We start from the raw sequence: 22,063 nt of genomic DNA, 5'->3' as shown, positions 1-22,063 counted from the left end.
GCCCCTTTTATATATGGAGTAATTTCTGTTCGTTTTAAGTTTTAAAAAGTCCCCAAGAGTTAAGAAAAGCCACAAAAATTATTGCAAAAAATTTTAAGTTAAAAAAACGTCACTATAAACCTTATTTTTCAAAATAAAAAAGACTCGGGGCCCTAGTGGGTGTGTTGGGTTTCAGATTGGAATGTGGAGGCCCAAACTCAAGTGCAAGTCCGGTAATGGAAAACCTATGTGCTCCGGACCATTACATTACAATAATGATGTCTGGACGGTTGTAGTCAAAATCAATTATAATTAATCGATGATCGGCTTGATACCATTAGAGTAGCTGGATACGAGGGACTAGCATAGCACATTGGGATATGGGCCCTCTTAAAGTAATGGATATGGACCCGCTTGGAGTAATAAGATGTGGGCCCTCTCGGAGTAATGGGATATGGGCCCGCTTGAAGTAATGGGATACGGGTCTACTCAGAGTAGTTGATGGTATACTAGTAATATTGTCTTTGTTTTTCCTCTTTAGCTAAGTTGTTCTTTTATTTCAGGCTAATGAACACACTCCAACCCGGCATAATCAAAAAGTTCAATAGCACTGGTGCCCAATTCAAAATGATGGAGAATATAAACATGTAAGTATTGAACTTCAAGCTTAAGGCAATTCAATCACAACGTACTTTTCGTACCCCTAATGCATCTGAAAAAAAAGGCATAAAAAAAGTTCCCTCCGAAACAAGCGATTTTGTGACCAGGCTACAGCTCTAAAATGCACCTAAGTGACAAGATACTTATGGTTTTTGATTTACTTGAGTCAGATCTAGCTTTTCTTCTATACCAAATTATGTTGTTGCCTTTAAACTAAAAAAAAATACAAAGCAAGTTTTAGAATATAATTCGGTGACTGAACAGAGCTAAATCTTAAGTCGAATGAAGCGAAATATTTGTCTTGCGTTGAAGTATTAATACCATAGGATTGCTGAAAAACAACACCCCAAAGACTTGCGAAAGGAAAAGAAACCTTAATACCTTTGCATTCAGTCACAGAGTCAAATTCTAAGCTACAACTTTTAAACCTTCAAAGGTTATATAGACCTTCCTCATTTTTCCAGTTTCACAAAACAATTATGTTCACCGCCGAGACAGCGTTCTGACTATATTCCTGTTTATATTTTTTGTGCTGTCCTATAGAAAGTAAATTCCATGATTCATGGCAACCTGGTTTGAAATTCTGGTCCTTAGCTGGGGACCTTTGTAAGAGTACATATTGCTTTCAACAAGTATATTCAATATAAATATTTTTATTATTTAATAGCTTGTTTTTTTTCAAAATTTAGGATTATTCACTGGTGAATCTTTGGACACTATTGAATGTTCAGTGGTAGTCCTGTACACTAGTTATATTACCCGATTTCATATGTAAGAGAAGCGCTTTTTTATGATGGACCATTGAACTATAGTTTGATTAGAGGGCCAATTCGTGAAAATATAGCGGGGGGGGTATTTTTATTTTATTATAAACAAAGATGTAAAAAAAAAAATTTGAAATTTTATAAGGAGTAATTTTGCCTGTTTTTATTTCATCAATGAAAGCAACAAAAAGGGTATTTTCCAAATCTTGAACAGTTGGAAATACCCCCCTCTCTCTTTCTCAGCCCGCCTGTACTTGTTTGTGTGATATGCTATTAAATTGCTCCGTGTCATTTCTGTATTGTTGTTTTCTTCTATAGCCTAAAATAAATTTAAAACAATTATTGTTTAGGCAAGTGTTCTTAATAATGTTTTAAAAAAATATCATAAAAAATGTATCGTTGTCAGTTATAGGAAACACATTACAAAATTACGCTTAGGTTACATTTCGGAAAATGTGTTTCATGAATACAAAAACAAGCAACGGAATATACAATGCACTTGACCTGTATAACTTGGGCTATATATTTGCACATTAGGGGGGGGGGTAGGTAATGATGGGTTAAGTTAGGTTTTCATAATTTTGTTTCTAAGTATTATTTTATCATCATGTTTTGTTATATTTCATTAGGATTAACCTAACTTCGCTTTTTGGGTGTGTTTCTAATAACTGACAAGTACCTTAAAATTCTTTTTTGCTACCCACGAAAATCTATCTAACACAACATAAAAAAATTTAGAATTATCACAGCCAAGACTTTGCTTTCAGTCTGAATTGCAGAAACAACTTTAACTTAAACAAAAAGCCCCATTTGCGTTAGCGTTCTTCAAAAAAAGACCACAAATATATGACTTACGACACGTCAAATAGTCTCCGTTTCTTTTCCAACGGATGAGTTCATAAATCTTTCGTTGGACGAATAAATTTTTCTTCCCTTTGTTTACAACATCCTCAGAAATCGCCAGCCACCTACGTGGCTGGTCGTTGAGTTTATCATAAAAGAACAAAAAGATTTATGAACAACCAGCAGAAAAAATAATGAAAAGTTTTTGTGTGTTTTTTTAGAGACATTATCCGGACAATTCATGAAAGGTTTTTAAATTCATAGCATCAATAGCTAGAAACAGTGAATCTACTGACAAAGAATTATCGCTTTCACAGGAATTCATTTTGGGCCTCACTCTTGGGGGAGGGAGATGCAAATAAAAAAAAAGATTTGTTAACAATATAGTTGGTTGCTAATAATTCCTAGTAATTCAGGGGTTGAGGCCCAAATATCCCTATAATAACTTCCTTTTCGATAGAGCATTGATACCATTAAACAAAATAGTGAGAGAGAAGGGGGAAAATTGAGCATTTGTGTAGTAGGGGGGAAAAGGCAGGGGACCTGGGACCCTCTAAATTTTCCTCCGCCTAGATTTTGGAAAATAAATTTTTGAGGTTTCATTGAAGTATACCTTTTTCGGTATTTTCATTGGAAGAATTGAAAAAATGACAACTTCTCCCCATATTTTGAAAAATACATTTTGCCCCCTGTCCCTAAATCTTCGTGAATTTTGGCACTGAGATTGAGAGAGAGATAGAGAGAAAGAAAGAAACTGATTGAGAGAGAAAGAGACTGATTGAAACAGAGTATAACGAAGAGAAAGAGATAGTCAGAAAGAAAGGTAGATAAAAAGAAAGGAAAGTGACATTTCTCTAGCCCTTTCTCCCCAGGAGAGGGTGAGAGAAGAATAGAAGGTAAAGATGGTTGAGAGAGACTGGAAGTGAGATATTACCATAATGAAAAGTGAAAGAAAGATTATTTCTTATAGATTTTGTCTTTGGAATATAAAATCTGGCTTTATAATATTTGCATACCAAACTTTTTGGCAAACACAAGGATTGATCCCTTTTTTTATAAGCAACGGCTTTGTTATAATATAAAACAATTAGTTCTACTATCCTGCATAATACTTAAGTAATGCTTGTCTATTTTTAGTTTTGGCGAGTCATGCCAAAAAAAATTAGATTGTCTAAAAGTCTAAATGAATAATTTATATGCCGCAGAAAAATAAAAAAATTGGACTAATCTCAAGTTTTAATTTCTTCTGGGTTTTAGAAATAATCTAATTAACGTATGTCTGACGCATTGCGGCAGAAATCAAGTTAGAACTGACATTAAATCTAATGTGCCAGAAAGCCACGAGGGAAGGCTTTTAAATGGTTAAATAAAAAAAACCAGTTTTTTTAACTGAAAGTAAGGAGCGATATTAAAACTTAAAACGAACAGAAATTACTCCCTATATGAAAAGTGATGTTCCCTCTTCAGCACCCCGCTTTTTACACTACAGTTTGACTCTTTCTCTCAACTCTACTTTTTAAAACAGTAAAAATCTTTAGCGTAAAGAGCGGGGCGTTGAGGAGGGGACAGCCCCTTTCATATACGGAGTAATTTCTGTTCGTATTAAGTTTTAATATCGCTCCTTACTTTCAGTTAAAAAAAACTTTTTTCTATTTAATTTCTGAACGTTTTTGAATTAATGCATGTTTTGATTTTGGCTCTCCGCACACGAATAATTAAAACGAAATTAGCATATTAAATTATTGTTATGGCTAAATGGCTTTCTCATAGTTTTGATCGGACGATTTTGAGAAAAAAGGAGTGAGGGAGTAGGCCTAGTTACCCTCCAATTTTTGCTTATTTAAAAGGCAACTAAAACTTTTAATTTTTATTAGTTTTTATTTTTATTAGCCCTTACTACAGTTCGTTACCACGAACTCTTTGATTCAATAAAGAAAAACAAGTTTTTTTAACTGAAAGTAAGGAGCGACATTAAAACTTAAGACGAACAGAAATTATTCTGTATATGAAAGAGGCTGTCCCATCCTCAACGCCTCACTCTTAACGCTAAAGTTCTTTATTGTTTTAAAAAATAGAGTTGTGAGAAAGAATATAACTTTAGCGCAAAGAACAAGGGGTTGAGGAGGGAACAGCCCTTTCATATGCGCAATAATTTCTGTTCGTTTCAAGTTTTAACGCCACTCCTTTCTTTCAGTTAAAAAAAAACTTCCTTTTTTATTTAATTTCTGAATGCTTTTAAATTAACGCAGATTTTGATTTTGACCGGCCGTACATGAATAATTAAAACTAAATTTTCGTATTAATTTTACTGTTTTTGGCTAAATGGCTCTCTCAAAAATTTGACCGGACAATATTGAGAAAAAAACGCGGAGGTGGGGGCATAGTTGCCCTTCAATTTTTGTGTTACTTGAAAAAGGGAACTAGAACTTTTAATTTTTTTTACGAACTGAACTTACGAATTAACTTACATAACGAACTTCTAAATTCGTATTTTTTTATTATTTACATTGTAGGATTCGCCCCCTAGTCAATACCTTGTTCTTTACGCTGAAGTTCGAATTTTGTTCCAATTTTTTAAGAATGACCCCTCAATCACAAACGGTGTTAAATTAGAATAAATACCTCTTATGAAAGTACTAAACAATCTTTAAGCGTAAAGAGCGAAATTTTGACTAGAGGGTGACTTTGGGAAAAAATGAGCATGGAAGGGGGCCTGGTTAACCTCCATTTTTGGTCAATTAAAAAGTGCACTAGAACTTCTAATTTCCGTTTTAATGAGCCATCCTGCGATATTCTAGGGCCACTGGGTCGATACGATCACCTCTGGGGGAAAAAATAAAAATAACACACATCCGTGATCTTCTTCTGGCAAAAAACACAAAATTGAACATTTTTGCAGATAGGAGCTTCAAACGTCTACATCAGGGTTTCTGATACGCTGAATTTGATTGTGTGATTTCCAATAAGGCTCTATGACTTTAGGGGGCGTTTCCCCCTTTTTTCAAAAATAAGACAAATTTTCTCAAGCTCGTTACTTTTGATGGGCAAGACTAAACTAATATATTTGAAATCAGCATAAGAATCTGATTCTTTTGATGCATCTATTCGTATCAAAATTCCGTTTCTTAGAGTTTTGGTTACTATTGAGCTGGATCGCTCCTTACATACAGTTCGCTACCACGAACTGTTTGAAAATTTCGATGGAAAATATCAAGATGCGGTATTTTAAGTCGTTTGAGCGATATTTTTAGGAATCTGTTTTGAAGATGGATAAAATGATGGTAAGTCAGGAGGGCAGTGTGCATAAATAAAAAAGTTTTTGTAAAACGAATTAAATGGAAATACGTTCAATATCTGACAAAACAAAATATAGGTTGGTTTAAAAATGTAATTTTAGCAACAGTTTTTTTTTTTGCAAAAGTCTTAAATTGGGCGGATGATTACGTAAACAACGGCGATTTTAAGCTTAGTCTTTTGATTGTATAAAAAAAATAGGCAAAAACGAAGCTGGGAAACTGAAAAGAGTAAAGTATAAAACGACAAGACCTATTGTATATAACAGTGTATAACGACAAAGATAAAATAAAAATGTATGACTATTACATAACATATACAAAATAATCAAGAAATATATGCAACGTCTTACTCTAAACACAAGACAAAAAGTTGCTTTTAATTCTCCTGCTACCTATGAAAGCTTTTGTTTAAAAGAAAACAAACTAAAAAACAAAAAAAATCAAGTTTTTGGAAAACTCAAAAGAACTTCACAAACTTTCATACTGTTAAACAAAATTTAGTTCTAAAAAACTTAAAATATAAGCATATTTGTTGCAAACATAGATTCTTGTTAGATTTTATTCATACTCGTGATAAAGCTCTCGTTACTACATTGAAGGTCTTTGAGGCTCTTTAGGGTTTTGATGTTTTTGTGGTTTTGTCCTTGTTAGGTATGCTATGACCACAATGGGTTCTATTGTATATTTCAAAATATTTGAATTTTTCAGGTAGCTGGAAAAAAGTTTTTTTGTTTTTCAGCGAATTTGGAGAAAAACTCTTCTTCTAAAACATTTGTTACTTTTGGTTTTTGTTTGAATTTTGACCACATATCGATGTGCATTTAAAACAAGGAAATTTGAATGTTTTAGGAAACTTTGATGGCTGGTATTAATTTTACTTTCTATTAAAAGTGATTTTTTTTTTTTTCTCGGCAATTGTCGAAAAAAGACATGTGATTTTATGACAGAACAATTTTATTACTCAGAGGAATAATCCGTTACTACTAGTTAGTTTTAATCCGTTAGTTATCATAATAATCCTTTACAAAGGGATACTTTTTTACTATAAAAAAGAGGGCTATAAGTATAAATTTGATGGTTGGTATTAATTTTAGTTTGTATTAAAAGTGATTTTTCTCTCGGCAATTTTCGCAAAAGACATGTGATTTTATGACAGAATAAATTTTATAACGCAGAAGAATAATCCCATGCTACTCGTTAGGTTTAATCCGTTAGCTATCATAATAATCCGTTACAAAGGGCTACTTTTTTACTTTTTAGATTCCAAAACGCAGCCAAGAAGTATGGTGTGAATGATTTAGATGTTTTCCAAACGGTTGACTTGTGGGAAAAGAAAGACATAGGCCAAGTCACCACAACTATCTTTGCTCTTGGGAGAACGGTAAGTTTTATAGTGAATAGCAAGTATTTAATGTTAAAATGTCTCATTAATTTGTCCTCCATTACTTCGCTTTATTTTACCTTGTTTAATTACTAATTTTTAGAATTTCAAATATTGCTTGGCGTAGGGTGAATGCAGAAATTTGCTTTTCAAAATATCTCTACACCTGAAAATATATTTTTTATACAAGCCACTAGTTGTAGCCGGATGAAGCTCTAGACGATAACTCTTTTTGCTATCTTGGAAAATTTATAAATTTAAATGATGGTAGATTGTGCACAGGAATGTTTTTAAAGTCCATATTGTTGCTCCTTTCCTGGTTGCACAGCATAAAAGATTTCATAGAAGACAACTTTAATAACCTTGGTAAAACAAATCGCATCTTTAATTTCGGTCTGCGTCCATTTTCATTGGACTTCAGGTTTTAGAAGCAGAATTCCTATTATGATTTTTTTTCAAATTTGAAATTAAATATTTACAAACAACTTCTTTAGAATTGCAAATTAGGGCTTAGCAACATATATTCCTTGCACCTTATTTCTTATGTAGGTCTGCCTCTAAAAGTATGACTTCTATAGCTCTAAGTTTGCCGAGGATCCTGAAACATCCTTACCCTTTGGGGGAAGAAGGAGGGGAGATTTATAATTTTTAAGACATTTTGGTGCAAAATTTAGGTTTTTGATCTATTCTGGAGAGTTGTATCCATTTAACATAGCCATTTTCTATGAAACTGAACCCCTCATCATCTATAACTTCACAAAAAAAAACATTATTGCAGCGGTTTCAAAGCTTTTTTTTATTTGAACATGCACATTAACTCCGAATTTAATCAAACTACTATAAAGGATGCATACACAATTTTTTGGTGAAAAGGGGATGGATTCCTATTTTACTTGAATGTCGAAGTACTTGGCGAATCTATATAAGATTAAAAACATTTTTTATGATCAGTACATTTGGTCTTCTGCACCCTTGTGTCAATGCCAAAGGGTGATCATTAGTTTAGAAAGTATTCTGTTAAGGCTACAATCTACGGAGTTGAGCACATTAGCACCATGTGAACATTAAAACTCAAGGTCACTGATACATTTCAACATCCAGGAAGTAATGAGAAAATATATGACTCGTAAAACGATTCATTTCCTATAGAAAATAAAGAGTCATCATATAACTAAAGAATTTGCACGTCAATTTTATGACCTATACATAATCCTTTTTGTTACCCATAAAAACCTTGATACCTATGCGGAAATGTGCAATGTCAGAATAGAATGCGAAATCTGGCCTTGGAAAACAATACAATATAATCATGTAAAGTGATCAAACAGATGGCATGAGCAATATAGTTTAATAAAGGAGTTTATTAATACGACCTGTTTTGTATACCCGAGGCATGGAGGCAAAAAGGAAAAACTGGAAGTTTAATATGAAACTGTTGGCCGCATTGGAGGTGAAGGGCACAGGGCAGTAATGTCAATTCGCAAAAATGTAGGCGGAAGGGCCGCAACTTTTTCGATATCTAGGACGGGGGAGTGTAAATCTATCGTTTCTTATATTTCCAGTAAAATACAAGATAAAGCATTTTTCAATGAAGGTACCCCCAAAGAAGATCTGTTTTCAAATATTGGTGAGAGAGGGGCAGCAAATCTAGGATGGAGGCATATGACCTTTCTTTTATCAACTGGTGCCACTGAGACAGGGTTGAAGGGTTTTCAGATTTATGACACTTCAAATTTATGTTTCATGGGGAACGTGAAGTTTTACGACAAGCCTACGGCTGTAACACGCCCCTAAAAAACAAGATAATTATGCTCGTGTCATTGGATTCATTAGTTTAAGATCTATTCACTCAACGAGCCAAAATTATGACATTTCTTGGCCTTTTTTGGATAATGATCTAAACTTGCTTAAAAGAAGAAGAAATTGCCTGTTTTCAATGCACTTATCAATAAAACAAAATGCAAAGCATATTTCAAAATGTAATTTAGTGTATGGATTAAACAAAAACAACAAGTTTTTTCAACTAAAAGTAAGGAGTAGCACTAAAACTTAAAACGAACAGAAATTGTTACGTATATGAGATGGTTCTCCCCCTAGTCAATACTTCGCTCTTTACGCTTAAGTTCGAATTTGGTTCCAATTCTTTAAGAATGACCCCTGAATGACAAAGGTCGTTTAATTAGAATAAGTAGCTCTTTTGAACGTTCTAAAAAAACTTTAGCGTAAAGAGTGAAGTATAGAAGGGGCCGATCCCCCTGATATACGTAATAATTTCAGTTTGTTTTAAGTTGTAATGTTGCTCCTTACTTTGAGTTGAAAAAACTTGTTTTTTATTTAATTTCTGATTGTTTTTTAAATAATATAGGGGCATCCGGCACCCCATTCATGGAAATGTCCCTTCCCCCATGAAAATTTCCTTCATTGAAATATCCTTCCATGCAATCCCTTATATCCAACCATCCCCAACCCCTTACCAGAAAAAATCCCTCCTGAAAACGTCTTTATAATTTCCAATAACCAATACTGTACGTAAACGATGGACAAAGTTCATAATTTGCAGCCCTTCCCTCGCAGATTGTGGGGGATTAAGTCATCTTCAAAGACATTAGTTATTAGATTTTCGACAAGGCTATCTTAAAATTTTGATCGGGTGACTTTGGGAAAAAATGAGTGTGGAAGGGGGCTTATTTTCCCTCCAATTTTATTGGTCAGATGAAAATTTACCCAGGGTAATTATACTTAACAACTTCACGTGTGAAATTGAGACAGAAAAGAGAAAGCAAGAAATATAAAAATAATTTTTCATAGGAATTTTGGCAAGTTCCGCTAGTGTTTAATTTCCTCTGACAAGTTCACCCCCTGGAAACTTCCCTCTCCATTGAAGTTCCCTCGTGAAAAAATCCCAGCAGAAAATTCGTCTTCCCACCCTAAAATGTATGCATGCTTCCTAATAACAAATACTATGCTTAAACAATGAGCAATTTTTACAATTGACGACGTTTTTCCTGGGGCTGTGTGGGGATCATAGCATATCTAGGGCTCAGTTATTGGGCCTTTCAACTATGATGGACAAAATAGGTATTTCGAAATTTTAATCAGACAATTTTGGGGACAAAGGGGTAGGGGAGGGGGATAGTTGCCCTCCAATTTTTTGTTCACTTTAAAGGGAGATAAAACTTTTAATTTTCTTTTAGATGGGCCCTCTCACAATAGTCTAGGGCCACCGGATCGATACAATCACCCCTAGAAGAAAAAAAAAATAAACACACATCGATCTTTCTTCTGGCAAAAAATAAAAAATTCCACACTTTTTCAGATAAGAGCTTGAAACTTCTTCTGCAGGGTTCTAGATACTTTTAGGGGGTCTTTCCTTTTTTTTGAAAACAGGGCATATTTTCTCAGGCTCTTAGCTTTTGATGGATAAAACTAAACTTGATGAGACATATATATTTGAATTCAGCGCAAAATCCGATTGTTTTGATGTATATATTGGTAGCAAAATTCCGTTTTTAGAGTTTCGGTTGCTATTGAGCCTGGTCGATCCTTCCTTACAGTTCGTTACCACAAACTGTTTGAAAACATTGACAAAAACATTGTCACCTTATGCTGAAACCTTTGGACTGTAGAAAAAAACGACACAAAACTTGGACAGGGAAAATTAACTTTAAGATAGACAGGCTTTAACTTAGAAATACCCCGGGGGTAGTTTTTTAGGCACATGCTTCTGCCAAAACGGCAAAAGTGGCACTAATTGCAAAGGAAAAGGGGCGAAAGATGTCAACTGGGATCTCAAGTTGTGTTAGTGCCCCCTCCCCCAAAAATATTAATTCTTTATCCACCTCTGAATATACCTACTTCATAGGATCATAACAATTTTTTAGCTTTTTAGGCTCTTCATTTTGATAATGTTTTCTTTTTGTGCCAAGTATTGAAAATTCCATTTTAATATAGAGCACGTTTGGACCTTAGATTGTAGTTGTTTAAAGTTGAACTAGAGCTAACTCCAAGCACTTTATCCTCTCCAGTCATGGTCAATCTGATCATTACAACCTAGGACTCTAGTTGACTTTCATAACTCCTGTCGGGACATTGAATTTTGAAAACATATTTTAGAAAAGAATTTTTTTATAAAGGTGATCTTAGGGTATTTAAAAAGGACTTCATTTAACTTCCTTCGGAGATTTTGCCTGACAATCGGGCAATTACCTTACTGATAAAGGAGTATTTTTTGATGTTCAGACTTCACCAGAACTATGATTCAAGCGACTTATAGTCAGCTACCGTAGCTGAGGGTCCGAATGGACTTTTAGCGTGAGTCCATTAATCAGTTCTTGGGGGGGGGGGTGGATTTGCAGATGAACTAATCCACCACAAGTTTATGGACTAATTATACTTAACTAAAATAATGTTGGAGGGATTAAAATTTAAAATGGGAATCCTACAGGTATTTCCAAGGTTTGCCTTCACTTTTTCTCAAGGCTGTATTCAGGGGAAAGGCTAGACGGTTTGACCCCCCCCCTCCCAAAAAAAAATTGTGGGACTTGTGGAAATGTAATAAAAATGTATAAAAACAGATTTTGATGCGTTTTCTGAAGTTTTTTGTATCTACCCCCCGAAAGAAATACACCCAGCCCACCCCCTGGCTATGCCCCTGTTTTCTCTCTGCTCAGGTGCTTTTCAGGTGCAGGTGCAGAAGAAGCCACTTCTGAAAGTGGAAAAATCTTTCTACAATTTTCGTGTTATTTTTCCTTCAATCTTCCATCCTAGCTTTTAAAACCACTTGGCTTTCAGCTTCGCAATCAGCTTTTATTAAAAAGAAAGGTGTCATTCGTTCTCCTTTGGAATTTTATAATTCTGCGCACACCACAGACTCCTTCCTGGATTTCCTAAAGGAAATGGATAATGATTTTCTGTGATTTCGCATTCCCCAGTGAATTCAACAAGTTATAACCGGTCCAATAAAAGGGTGGCTTCAAACCTATTGAAATCAATATATGAAAAGATAAATCTTATCGATTTCTAAAATAAAAACAAATCGTGGTCGATACTTACAACCGAAAATATATGAAATATTTAATATATAAAAATAAAAATTAGAGATAAATTTTTGTAATAAGATGCAATTTCAAAATTGTATCTTACAAATAATTCTTCAAAAGAGTTGTTTCAAGCATGAAAACCGGATATTTTGGGAAAATACAATTTTATTCAAAACACTGAAAAAAGGACGCTTCAGCGTTTTTGTGTATTTTAATTTTCCTTTTTTGTGATTTTAGAATTATTTTAAGATTCAATCCTTCTTGATTTTACCTCCACACACAGGTCTGCCAAACAGCATCATTTCTCTACTTTATCGAAGATAAATTTTATCTGAATTTTGTAAAGTGGGTTCAGCTCATTTGCTTGTGGTAAAATAAAATGGAAAACATGACAACTATTTACATATTCTGCAAGCGCTTTATGCCTCAAAATGGCAGCATAAGAAGAACCTGAAACGTAAGGAAGATATATTCAATTGTCAAACCAGAATTGGACGTAGCCAGGAAAAAAGCAAACCAAAAAACTAAATTATTCCTTAGGTGTAATATGATAATTGAAAGAACCACCAAACTTGGGCAGTGAAAAAATTACTTTCATGGCGTTTTTACTGTCATAACATGAAAGTGGTTTTTTATGCCTTAATTTTTACTTTATTTTTACCTTTTTTTCTTTTTTTTTTATTTGGTTTTGCTCAAGAATTTTGTTGCTTTTTGTTTTCTTTAAATCGTGCTTACATTCAGTAGTTTGCATTAAAACCATTTCTAATAAAATGAAAACAGATGTCAAATTGTGAATTAAAATGGTCTCGAAACAGCTATCGTGTGTCAAACCCTTGTTCTAGAGAAAAACTGGATTATATCTGTGGAATAGACCGAAACTATCTACGAACATTTTGTTTTGTTTTTAGCTGTATTTTCAGCCAAAGGGTTTGAAACGTGTTTTGAGCGGTTTTGACAAAAATCGTTATCAGGTTCTCTATCTAAACTATGAGAAAGCCATTTCGCCAAAAAAAAATAATATGCAAATTTTGTTTTAATTATTCATGTGCGGTGAGCCAAAATCAAAACATACATTAATTCAAAAAAATTCAGAAATTAAATAAAAAAACAAGTTTTTTTAACTGAAAGTAAGGAGTGACATTAAAACTTAAAACGAACAGAAATTATTCCGTATTTGAAAGGGGCTGTTCCCTCCTCAACTTCCCGCTCTTTACGCTAATGTTTTTTATTGTGTTAAAACGTAGAACTGTGACAAAGAGTCAATTTTAGCGTAAAGAGTGTGACGTTGAGGAGGGGACAGTCCCTTTCGTATAAGGAATAATTTCTTTTCGTTTTAAGTTTAATGTCGCTCCTTACTTTCAGTTGAATTTTTTTTCTTTTATTTAATCACAGTAAAACTCCACGAAACACTACACAGTTGTTCCTTCTTTCCAGGATTCTAATGAGTCCCCGCTGTTTTTCCTCGTTTGGTTTGTTTAAGAATAAAAGCGATCACGTATTTTATATATTTACTCTCAACACAATTACATGATCATGGGTGGTCTAATAGCTTTATCTCAAATTTTCTCTTGCTTGGAAACAGCAAATTTATTGACAGGAAGTATATTCTAGAAATATTGTACTTTCTCATCTCGGGCGCAGTAGCAGTTATTGACCTCATAATCTTGAGGGGGAGGCTATTAAAAAAATGAAATAAAATTCAGATGTCTGAAAATCTGGGGGAGGGCAGCTTCCCCCCTGCCTAGGTCTAGAACCGTCACTGCTTGGATGGAATAAATGGTTTAAAACAGTCTTGGTAGGTCAAGTCGGGATTTTAGCCACAGAGAGTCGGTAACTTATAAAAACTAGACCTCCAAGGATAGAAAGGTTATCTCACATTATCTTCGATATCTTGGGAATAACCTGGGATAATACAAAGTTAAAACTTCTAGAGCCACACACTGAGCGAGGCGTCATACATTTCTGACGACTTCGATACAAAAAGTAGTAAATCTCAAAGAAAACTTGGCAATTAATATGATTAATCTTAAATGTATAGGATTAAAGCTGAAATCTATCTGAAGATGAAAGTTAATCTCAAGGTCGTGTAAACGATTTTTGTTCAGAGAGGTTTTTTGGTAGGGAGGGAGTTGGAAAAGTTTTAAAAACCCATCAAAATTTGTTTATATGCATTTTTGTTACGTTTCTTGCCAGTCGAACAAAATTTTTGAGGTGGGGTGTTCAAACTACTGATCCTCTCCTCCTGGGTACGGCCTTGGTTAATCTGTATTTTCAAAAAACGTTATTTATATCTCAGTAGGTAAAGTAAGCTAATTGACCTTAAACTTCACTTTCATTGCTCTTGCTTACATTTTAAATTGCCTGAAAGACAAGTTATTTGAAAGACAAGAGCTGAAAGACAAGACCAAAGACAAGACAAAACCCTGAAAGACAAGACCGATAGTTTAGTGGAAGCTAAAAAGAATAAATCACCAAATTTTAGATGACATTGGTGATTTTTCTTTCTAAAGCAAATACCAGTTTACAGTTTTAAGTTTTTTTCGTTTGGTTTGGGCTGTTAGGCTGCAATTAAAAGATAAAAAATCTAACCAGGCGAAAAATTAACATGACAATAGGAGCTTAGGATTATAATTTCGACTTATTTCTCTATTTTTGAAAATCATTGTTTCAGCCCCGAACGATCTGGTTAAATTAGATCAGGGATCGTTCTACTCTGGAAACTATGCTGTAACTTTCAATAGCATTGACTACCATAATTCTTCTCAACCTTTCCAAATTAACGAGCAATTCCCACACAAAAACAGAAAGAAAGTGGAATTTTTATCTTTATGCATTAGAACTATAAAAATATCGCTAAACAATAATTCATGGTTGAATTTTTGTCTAAATTTGCATATTTTTCAGATAGTTTTAGGTGGAATTCTCATAATATTTCCTACCTTTATATGAAATTCTACTGATTTTTACATCGATTGTTTTAAAACGCAGTTACAACAGTTAATTAAAATTGATAAATGGCTGAACCCAGAAGAGAACATTATTCACTTTGACACTAGATCGTGATTAATAAATGGATATTAAAAGTATTAACAATTTAACTTATGGCTATTAGTATCTATACAAAGGAAGATCAAGGTCGCAATATTCCAAAGAGCCTTTTCAAAGTCCACATAAGTTATTTTGATATTATCCTTGGTATGTCGAGTAGCCTCTTCTTTAATTAAGGGCATCATTACATGTTGATGATGTTAGTACGCTAGCACAATCAAACGAGTTTTAAGTACGTAAAAACATAGTAAAAATGAATATAAACAAATGTTTTATGCGTTTTCTGAAGTTTTTTGTAAGCCCCCCCCCCCGAAAGAAACATTAAATGTTGATAATGTTAGTACGTTAGCACAATCAAACGAGTTTTAAGCTATTGAGCTTAATTTTTACTAAGGCTAATGAAAAAACGTCGGATGATTTGCCCCTAGCCATGCTTTGCGCTCCCGATCGAAGGCATCGAATCAGGAGATCCCCCCCAAAAAAAAAAACATCACATGTTGATGATGTTAGTACGCTAGCACAATCAAACGAGTTTTAAGCAATTGGATTTAATTTTTACTAAGGCTGATGAAAAACCGTCGGATGATTTGCCCCTAACCATGCTTTGCGCTCCCGATCGAAGGCATCGAAGGGGATCGGAAAGTGTGCAACGCAGACCATGGGTCAGTATGCAAAAAAAAGTAATGCATTGTGGGTGCCTGTAAAGAGTAATAGGGGAAAGAAGGGAATTTGAAACAGACATTTGTAATTCCTCCATTTGATGGCAAAAACATGCAAACCAGGAAAAGTTTTACAGTAGCCTATTGGTATTCTTAAATTTATTACACTTTTATGGCATATAAAAGACTTTTCACCCCCCCTCCCCACTGCAAAGTCTTCTGTGAGTATCCAATAAAAAATTACATCATATATTTCTTTAAGTGTAGATACGTCAATCTGAGACATCATGCTTCTTCCCTATTTTACAGTTTTCTCCAGGTAAGGGTTGTCGACTTTCTTCCACTCGGTGCACATATACGGGTGTCACTTATTTCACCACGTGTGGCATACTTTTGCCAAGCTAAACACTTCTCACCCTGTATGGTTACCTTTCACCACGCGTTGCGCTTGCTACCTGGTGTATTGGTAGTGGGCAGGCCTTGTTCACCTGTTAATGGAACTCCACCAACAATCAATGTCTAATAGGTCTTACTTGAATGTCAGTGGCAATTGGGCACAAAGGATATATTAAGTAGTGCGGAAATACAAGGCAATTGAGTACATTAGTATAGAAATCAGAAAGTCCCATATATGGGATAAGAACAGATTGCTCGTTTTTTTTTTTTTTTTTTTTCTTGTATTTCATAACCACTTAGTTCATAAATACGATATTGAAATGGAGTAAACTTTTTGGCTCTCATTAGAAAATAAATCTCTCCCGGCTAAAATATTGAACCTTTTTTATTAAATTACTGTTTACTATTGATGAACAAATAGACATACTTAAAGATGTCCAGTTATGGAATTAAAGATATTATTCACAAGCAATAAACTCCCAATATCAATAAGTGCAAACATAATAAATAAAATTTCGTTACTGCAACTAGAATTTTAATGAAGACAAATAAACAAAAGTTTAAGCAACAAAAATATGGTATACACTATCTCTTTATTCAGGAATAATTTTCTTCTGAAGAAGATTGTTCAAAAATTAACAAATCTAAGCTGATAAGCTTTAAGCGCAATAACAGAATCTAAGCTGAAAAAAAGTGTTGGTTGCAGTCAGAGTTTAAAGCCCTGTTTTCATTTGACAAGATAAAGACAGCAAGCCAAAGAAATAAAAAAAAAAAAACAGAAATGGTTTTTCGACCGAAACTAACTTTCTTCCGCTTTTTAGTTGATTTTTTTCTGCTTTGTCTCTAAAACTATAAATGAAAACGAGGCTTCAGTCAGAATTAAAGTATTCTGTTCAAACCTGTACTATTATCGATAAGAAAAGTTCCATTTCGCCCAAAAAAACTAACTTTTTAGACACCGTATATCCCTGACTTTAAGGCAGAAATAGTACATTCTGTCTTTTTAAAAGTTTGCTTTCAGATCTTTTCGGTAATATTGCTAATTCTCTGTATTCTTGTAATCCTTGGGAGGTCCTACAAGTTATAAACACCTAAAAAACATGCTTTTGACTTTAAACAAAGATATTTTGACTCACTGTCTGCTATAACATATGGATTATAAAGAATAAATTCTTGGAATTATAAACTATTATAGATTACAGAGTTACCACATTGAATTACAACTACTAAAGCTGATTGACACCACATGTTTTCAGCTTATCTTTCGCCCATTTTTCTTTTTTCGCCCATTATTTAGTATCGAATGTTTCTCATTTTTAAGTTGTGTAAGTTTTAAGTTTTTAAGTTTTTAAGTTTTTATTATTAAGTTTTAGTTGTGTAAATTTCCCCATAGACAATTCAAACGATCAGATTTATTTTCAATGTCCGTGGTACTTCAACTCTCGTTCATTTTCCGAACATTTCTTTGCAGACTTACAAACATCCCGAGTGGACAGGACCATATCTAGGACCAAAACCAGCTGAAGAGAACAAGCGTGAATGGACTGAAGAACAGCTTCGAGCAGGCGAAGGCATGATTGGTCTCCAGGCCGGCACTAACAAGGGCGCATCGCAGGCTGGACAGAATATAGGAGCAACCAGAAAAATTCTTCTAGGAAAATAAGTCTTTGAGCTTGTTTTTTAAACAATTCCTGCTTAAGAGTGCAGTTTTTTTGTTATTTTACTAATATTTTGTACAGCGAAATTATGAAATAAATATATATATTTAGGCTTTACGATCCTCTAAATTGTAGTTTCTCTAGAAGCAAAGCTTGGTAGACGACAGCACGCTGAGTAGCGATAAAGACACCTGTGACAAGCCAAACTTCATGAGATAAATAACTGTTTAGTTTACACAAATGTATATTTTTTTGTATGAATGAGTTGAAGTAAAATATTAAAAATCCACCTTCGTAGTCAAAATACTCCAGTAGCTGGTGAGTGAAGTTTCTAAGGCAAATACTGACATGTTGATCACTAAGAATATATCGATAATCTCATTTTTATTTTATTTTTTTCTGAATTTTTTCTGTTGTTTGTTTAAGGCGTTGATATACTCCGAACTGGCGAAAGGTTAAAGCAAGTGTTTTCTGTTGGTTATTTTTTTATTTTGTTTTTTGATTGACCTCGTATTTAATCTAATTTATTTACAAAAAAGGAGTTTTTGGACTAAGCATAGAAAACTGAGTAAGCATGCCAAACTTTACCCCAATTCGATGCAGTCACGTCAAAACTGTTGTGTTTTGAAAATTTATTATATTAGATTTTTTACTTTTCCAGGTCGTTTCCCAGGCATGAAGTTTATGGAAAAACAGGAAGTTACGAAACTATCTAATATTTCATTCATCTTGAGGAGCCTTGATATAATACTACCATAAAGTACCTTTGGATCTGTCTTAAGCTTGATTTGATCGAGTTTCGGATAGATAAACAAACTGTGCCAATAAGTAGCGTATATAATGAAAAAAGAAATCACCAATGCAACAGCACAAACACAAAAATAAACACACAGCATAAAAAAAATTAACCATATAAACAAAAAAAGACAGAAGGAGAAAGGAAGACTGTTTTCCTAGTTTAGCAATTAATATAGATCAGTACTTGAATGAGGCCTTAATCCTGCTCATCCATCCAATTACATAGGTCAAACAGCATAACCATACACAATCAACTGTAAATAAAAATCCATGGACAGGCAGCCGTGACGTAAGTAAATATCAGTCGGCATATACCAAATATTAAAAACAGTAAAGACAAATAATTCAGAGGCAACAACGCAACACAAGGGCTCATCAGGAGAATACACATTTGCATGTAGGGTTTCGGCACTTTAAATTCCCCACCCAGGCAAGTGGTGTGCCTACCATAGATTCCCTACGGTATCCCCGTGCTAGGTATCTTGGTATTGTGCTAGGTGCTAGGTATGATCATACCTATCCACCATGTTTATTAATACAGAACATTTCTTACCATTTTACACTATTATCAAATCTTCTCAAAAAAAGAAAATGTAACCTAAATAAAATTCAAAGAAAAGAATGCAAATTAAGACCTTCTGAGAGAATAACATATGCAAAATCCACCCGAAATCCAAAGTCACAGGTCATGGACTCGCAATTCTTAATAACAAGGAAAGCAAATCATCAAAAAATTTCGCCAGGTATTTTAAGATAATTCTTTTGGTATTTACTTAAAACTTCATTTTAATAAAAACTTAATTTTTTAAATTGCTGAGTTAATTTATTTACAGAAAAACCGTTTAAAATAATTTTTGGCTTAAAATTTTACATCTATTTTTAAAATCAATATAACTACTACAAATACTTGTATATCTAAGTAATTGTGAGCAAAATGCTGAATATGTGATATTTGAGTGTATGTTACCTTCAGGGAACGGAAAATTAATCACTTCAAAATGAAAATCATCAGTTTTATTATACATCGTGAAGCCTAATTTATTATTATCGGAAATATTAATATTCAAATCTAAAAAATGATCTTCTTGACCTGTGCCATGACTAGGCTCAAGGGTTAGCTCTGATGGATAAATATTTTTAGAAATATCAATAAATTCCTTACAATTTTAACCATAATATCATCTAAATATCTTTTATTATTTGACGAAGCATGATTAAATTATTTGGATTATTCTTATTTATTATAAATCTACATTCTAGTTGACTTAAAAATAAAGTCAGCTATAAATGGGCTAGCATTCCCCCCTATGGGAATTCCCACAATTTTCCAATATAAATTACCATTAAATCTCATATAAGTATTATATAAAGCAAATTCTAATAAGTCAAAAATAATATCTCAAAAACATCATATCAAAAAATCTAAAATCATATCAAAAAACATCTAAAACTAATTGTAGTGTTAAAGCAGTTTATCCATCTGGCTTTTCTATTATTTGTCTATTTTTAAGAGTCTCTTACTAGATAAGAGGAACGATTTCTTAAAAATCGTTTTTAAATTTTCTAAGACTACGTTAAGTGATAGATTAGTATACATTTTCGCAAAATCAAAAGACTCAATTCTTTTAGCCGAAACCATTTTTAAAGAGTCTGTCACCTGCAGTGAAATTATTAACACTCCAGTATGGATTAAAGTTCGAATTTTTTTAATACCAAAACTATAGGTTTTAAATTTATTTATGACTTCCCTTAAAATTAAAGAGAGATCAGTAGCAGCAATTTGAGTTGGATATCTAGCTGCTCCAGCAATAAGCTGTGGTTTAGGGGGATTCTTATGAAATTTTACAGTCCAATATAGAAAAGGGAACTTTTTATCATTATCATTAATTTTAATACTAAATTTTTTAAACAATATTTCTTCTGTTTTTTCAATGAAATTTTCATCCTCTAACTTCACCTTTTCATAGACATTGGTCGTACATAACTCCCTTTTAAGACATCATAATACAACTTCTGACAAATTATGGCAAAATTGTTATTAGCTTTATCAACCGGTACAATTACAAATTCATTCTGTTGATTAGCAATTGCTTGTTTTATCCTAGCATTATAAAATTATGATTTAATGTTACTGTTTTTTAAGTTAGCATATATTTTATTTCGTATTCTACTAATAACTAAATTCTTCCAACTTTGAAAACCCTCTTTATTTTTATTCTCTTTCTTGCACCACTTATCAATTAAATAGATCAAAATCACTCTCCCAGCTACCAAGAATACTTGATGGTTTCAAATGATGGGAAAGACAGAATTTAGACCCTTTATTCATATTGAAGATCTTCATGTTTTATTATTTATAAGTCCCCTGTTATAACATGTTGTTAAGTGGGATTTACAAATGGACCTAGTTCAGTGTTTCCACTTTCTTTTCTGAAAAATCCCGAATCAGAGACGAAAAATCCCTAAAAATCCCTTTTTGGTTAAACAATAATCCTTTGAAAAATCCCTCTCATGCTAATCACGACAGTTAGCTACTGGTTTCCTAATCCACGAAGTCCATAAGTCCCCTGTTATAACATGTTGTTAAGTGGGATTTACAAATGGACCTAGTTGCTTACAATTACAAACAGGATTCCAATTTATATCACTGTCCAATCTTTTAAGTATTAAGTTATAATTAAAATTTATTTTCCCAATAGTTTTTGAAGACTTATAAGTTAAAACTGGACTGTCATTATAATTCAAATTACTAGGAAGGGCTGTTTCACCTCTCGCTGATTTAAAATTTCTGGTAAATTAATATCTTCAATCTGCTTATAAGTAAAATTAATAGATAAACATAATCTGTTATACTTATTACTAATATTAAAAGACTTAATATTTTTTGAAATAAATTTCATTTTAGTTAGAATGCAAATTGTGTCATATATTACTTTAAATTTATATTCAAGAGTTGTATTATTTTTAACAATCCAGAATAGTTTGATTAAATTCCTCCCGGATAACTTATTTATACATACATTTCAGAAGTCATATATTTCATACACACACTGATTATTTTTTGAATGATGTGATACGGTGACTACTGAAGTTACAAGACGCAATCTTCAACACAAAAGGGATACAGCGATTGATGCCCAAGATCATAATCGAACTCGAAATATGACATTGTGCAACCTAAACTCCACAACCTACTTTGTCTTCGAAAACCAGACAGCAGTAACTTCTATTAATTTTTTTTTCTCTTTCAAATTCTTTGTCGAGGAATGCAGAAACCTGAACGAGAAAGGCGAAGCTGTGACTATTAAAATATACCATATTCCAGTTAGGACCATATTCCACACATAGGTCGTGAACTGTAGTTACAATCTTTTGATGGGCCACGATGAGCAGCAGCGGTTAATTAATGGCATTTTGTATGTTAAGTCCTTTTTAATATGGTACAGCTTCTTCATTGTTTAAAGATTGAACAATGAAAAATTCATTAGAAATAAATCGTGAAAGTATTGGACCTAAATCCCTATTTCTGAAAACAAAAACTT

General features: G+C 33.3%; 1 protein-coding gene across 1 annotated transcript in view; it reads left to right on the top strand.

Annotated features, from left to right (window-relative positions):
- LOC136038069 (muscle-specific protein 20-like) overlaps window positions 1–17,840 on the top strand; it is a 55,529-nt gene extending 37,689 nt beyond the window's left edge. The window contains exons 3-5 of the mRNA XM_065721052.1: window positions 543–626; window positions 6,803–6,923; window positions 17,537–17,840. Coding sequence (XP_065577124.1) covers window positions 543–626; window positions 6,803–6,923; window positions 17,537–17,728 — 397 coding nt within the window. The 3' untranslated portion in view covers window positions 17,729–17,840. The remainder of the gene's footprint in view (window positions 1–542; window positions 627–6,802; window positions 6,924–17,536) is intronic.
- The last annotated feature ends 4,223 nt before the right edge of the window (window positions 17,841–22,063 follow it).

This window comes from Artemia franciscana, chromosome 2, assembly GCF_032884065.1.
Source record: "Artemia franciscana chromosome 2, ASM3288406v1, whole genome shotgun sequence".
NCBI classification, from domain to species: Eukaryota; Metazoa; Arthropoda; class Branchiopoda; order Anostraca; family Artemiidae; genus Artemia; species Artemia franciscana.
The sequence above is the reverse complement of the archived record's forward strand: the minus strand, read 5'-3'. Positions and strand labels throughout refer to the sequence as shown.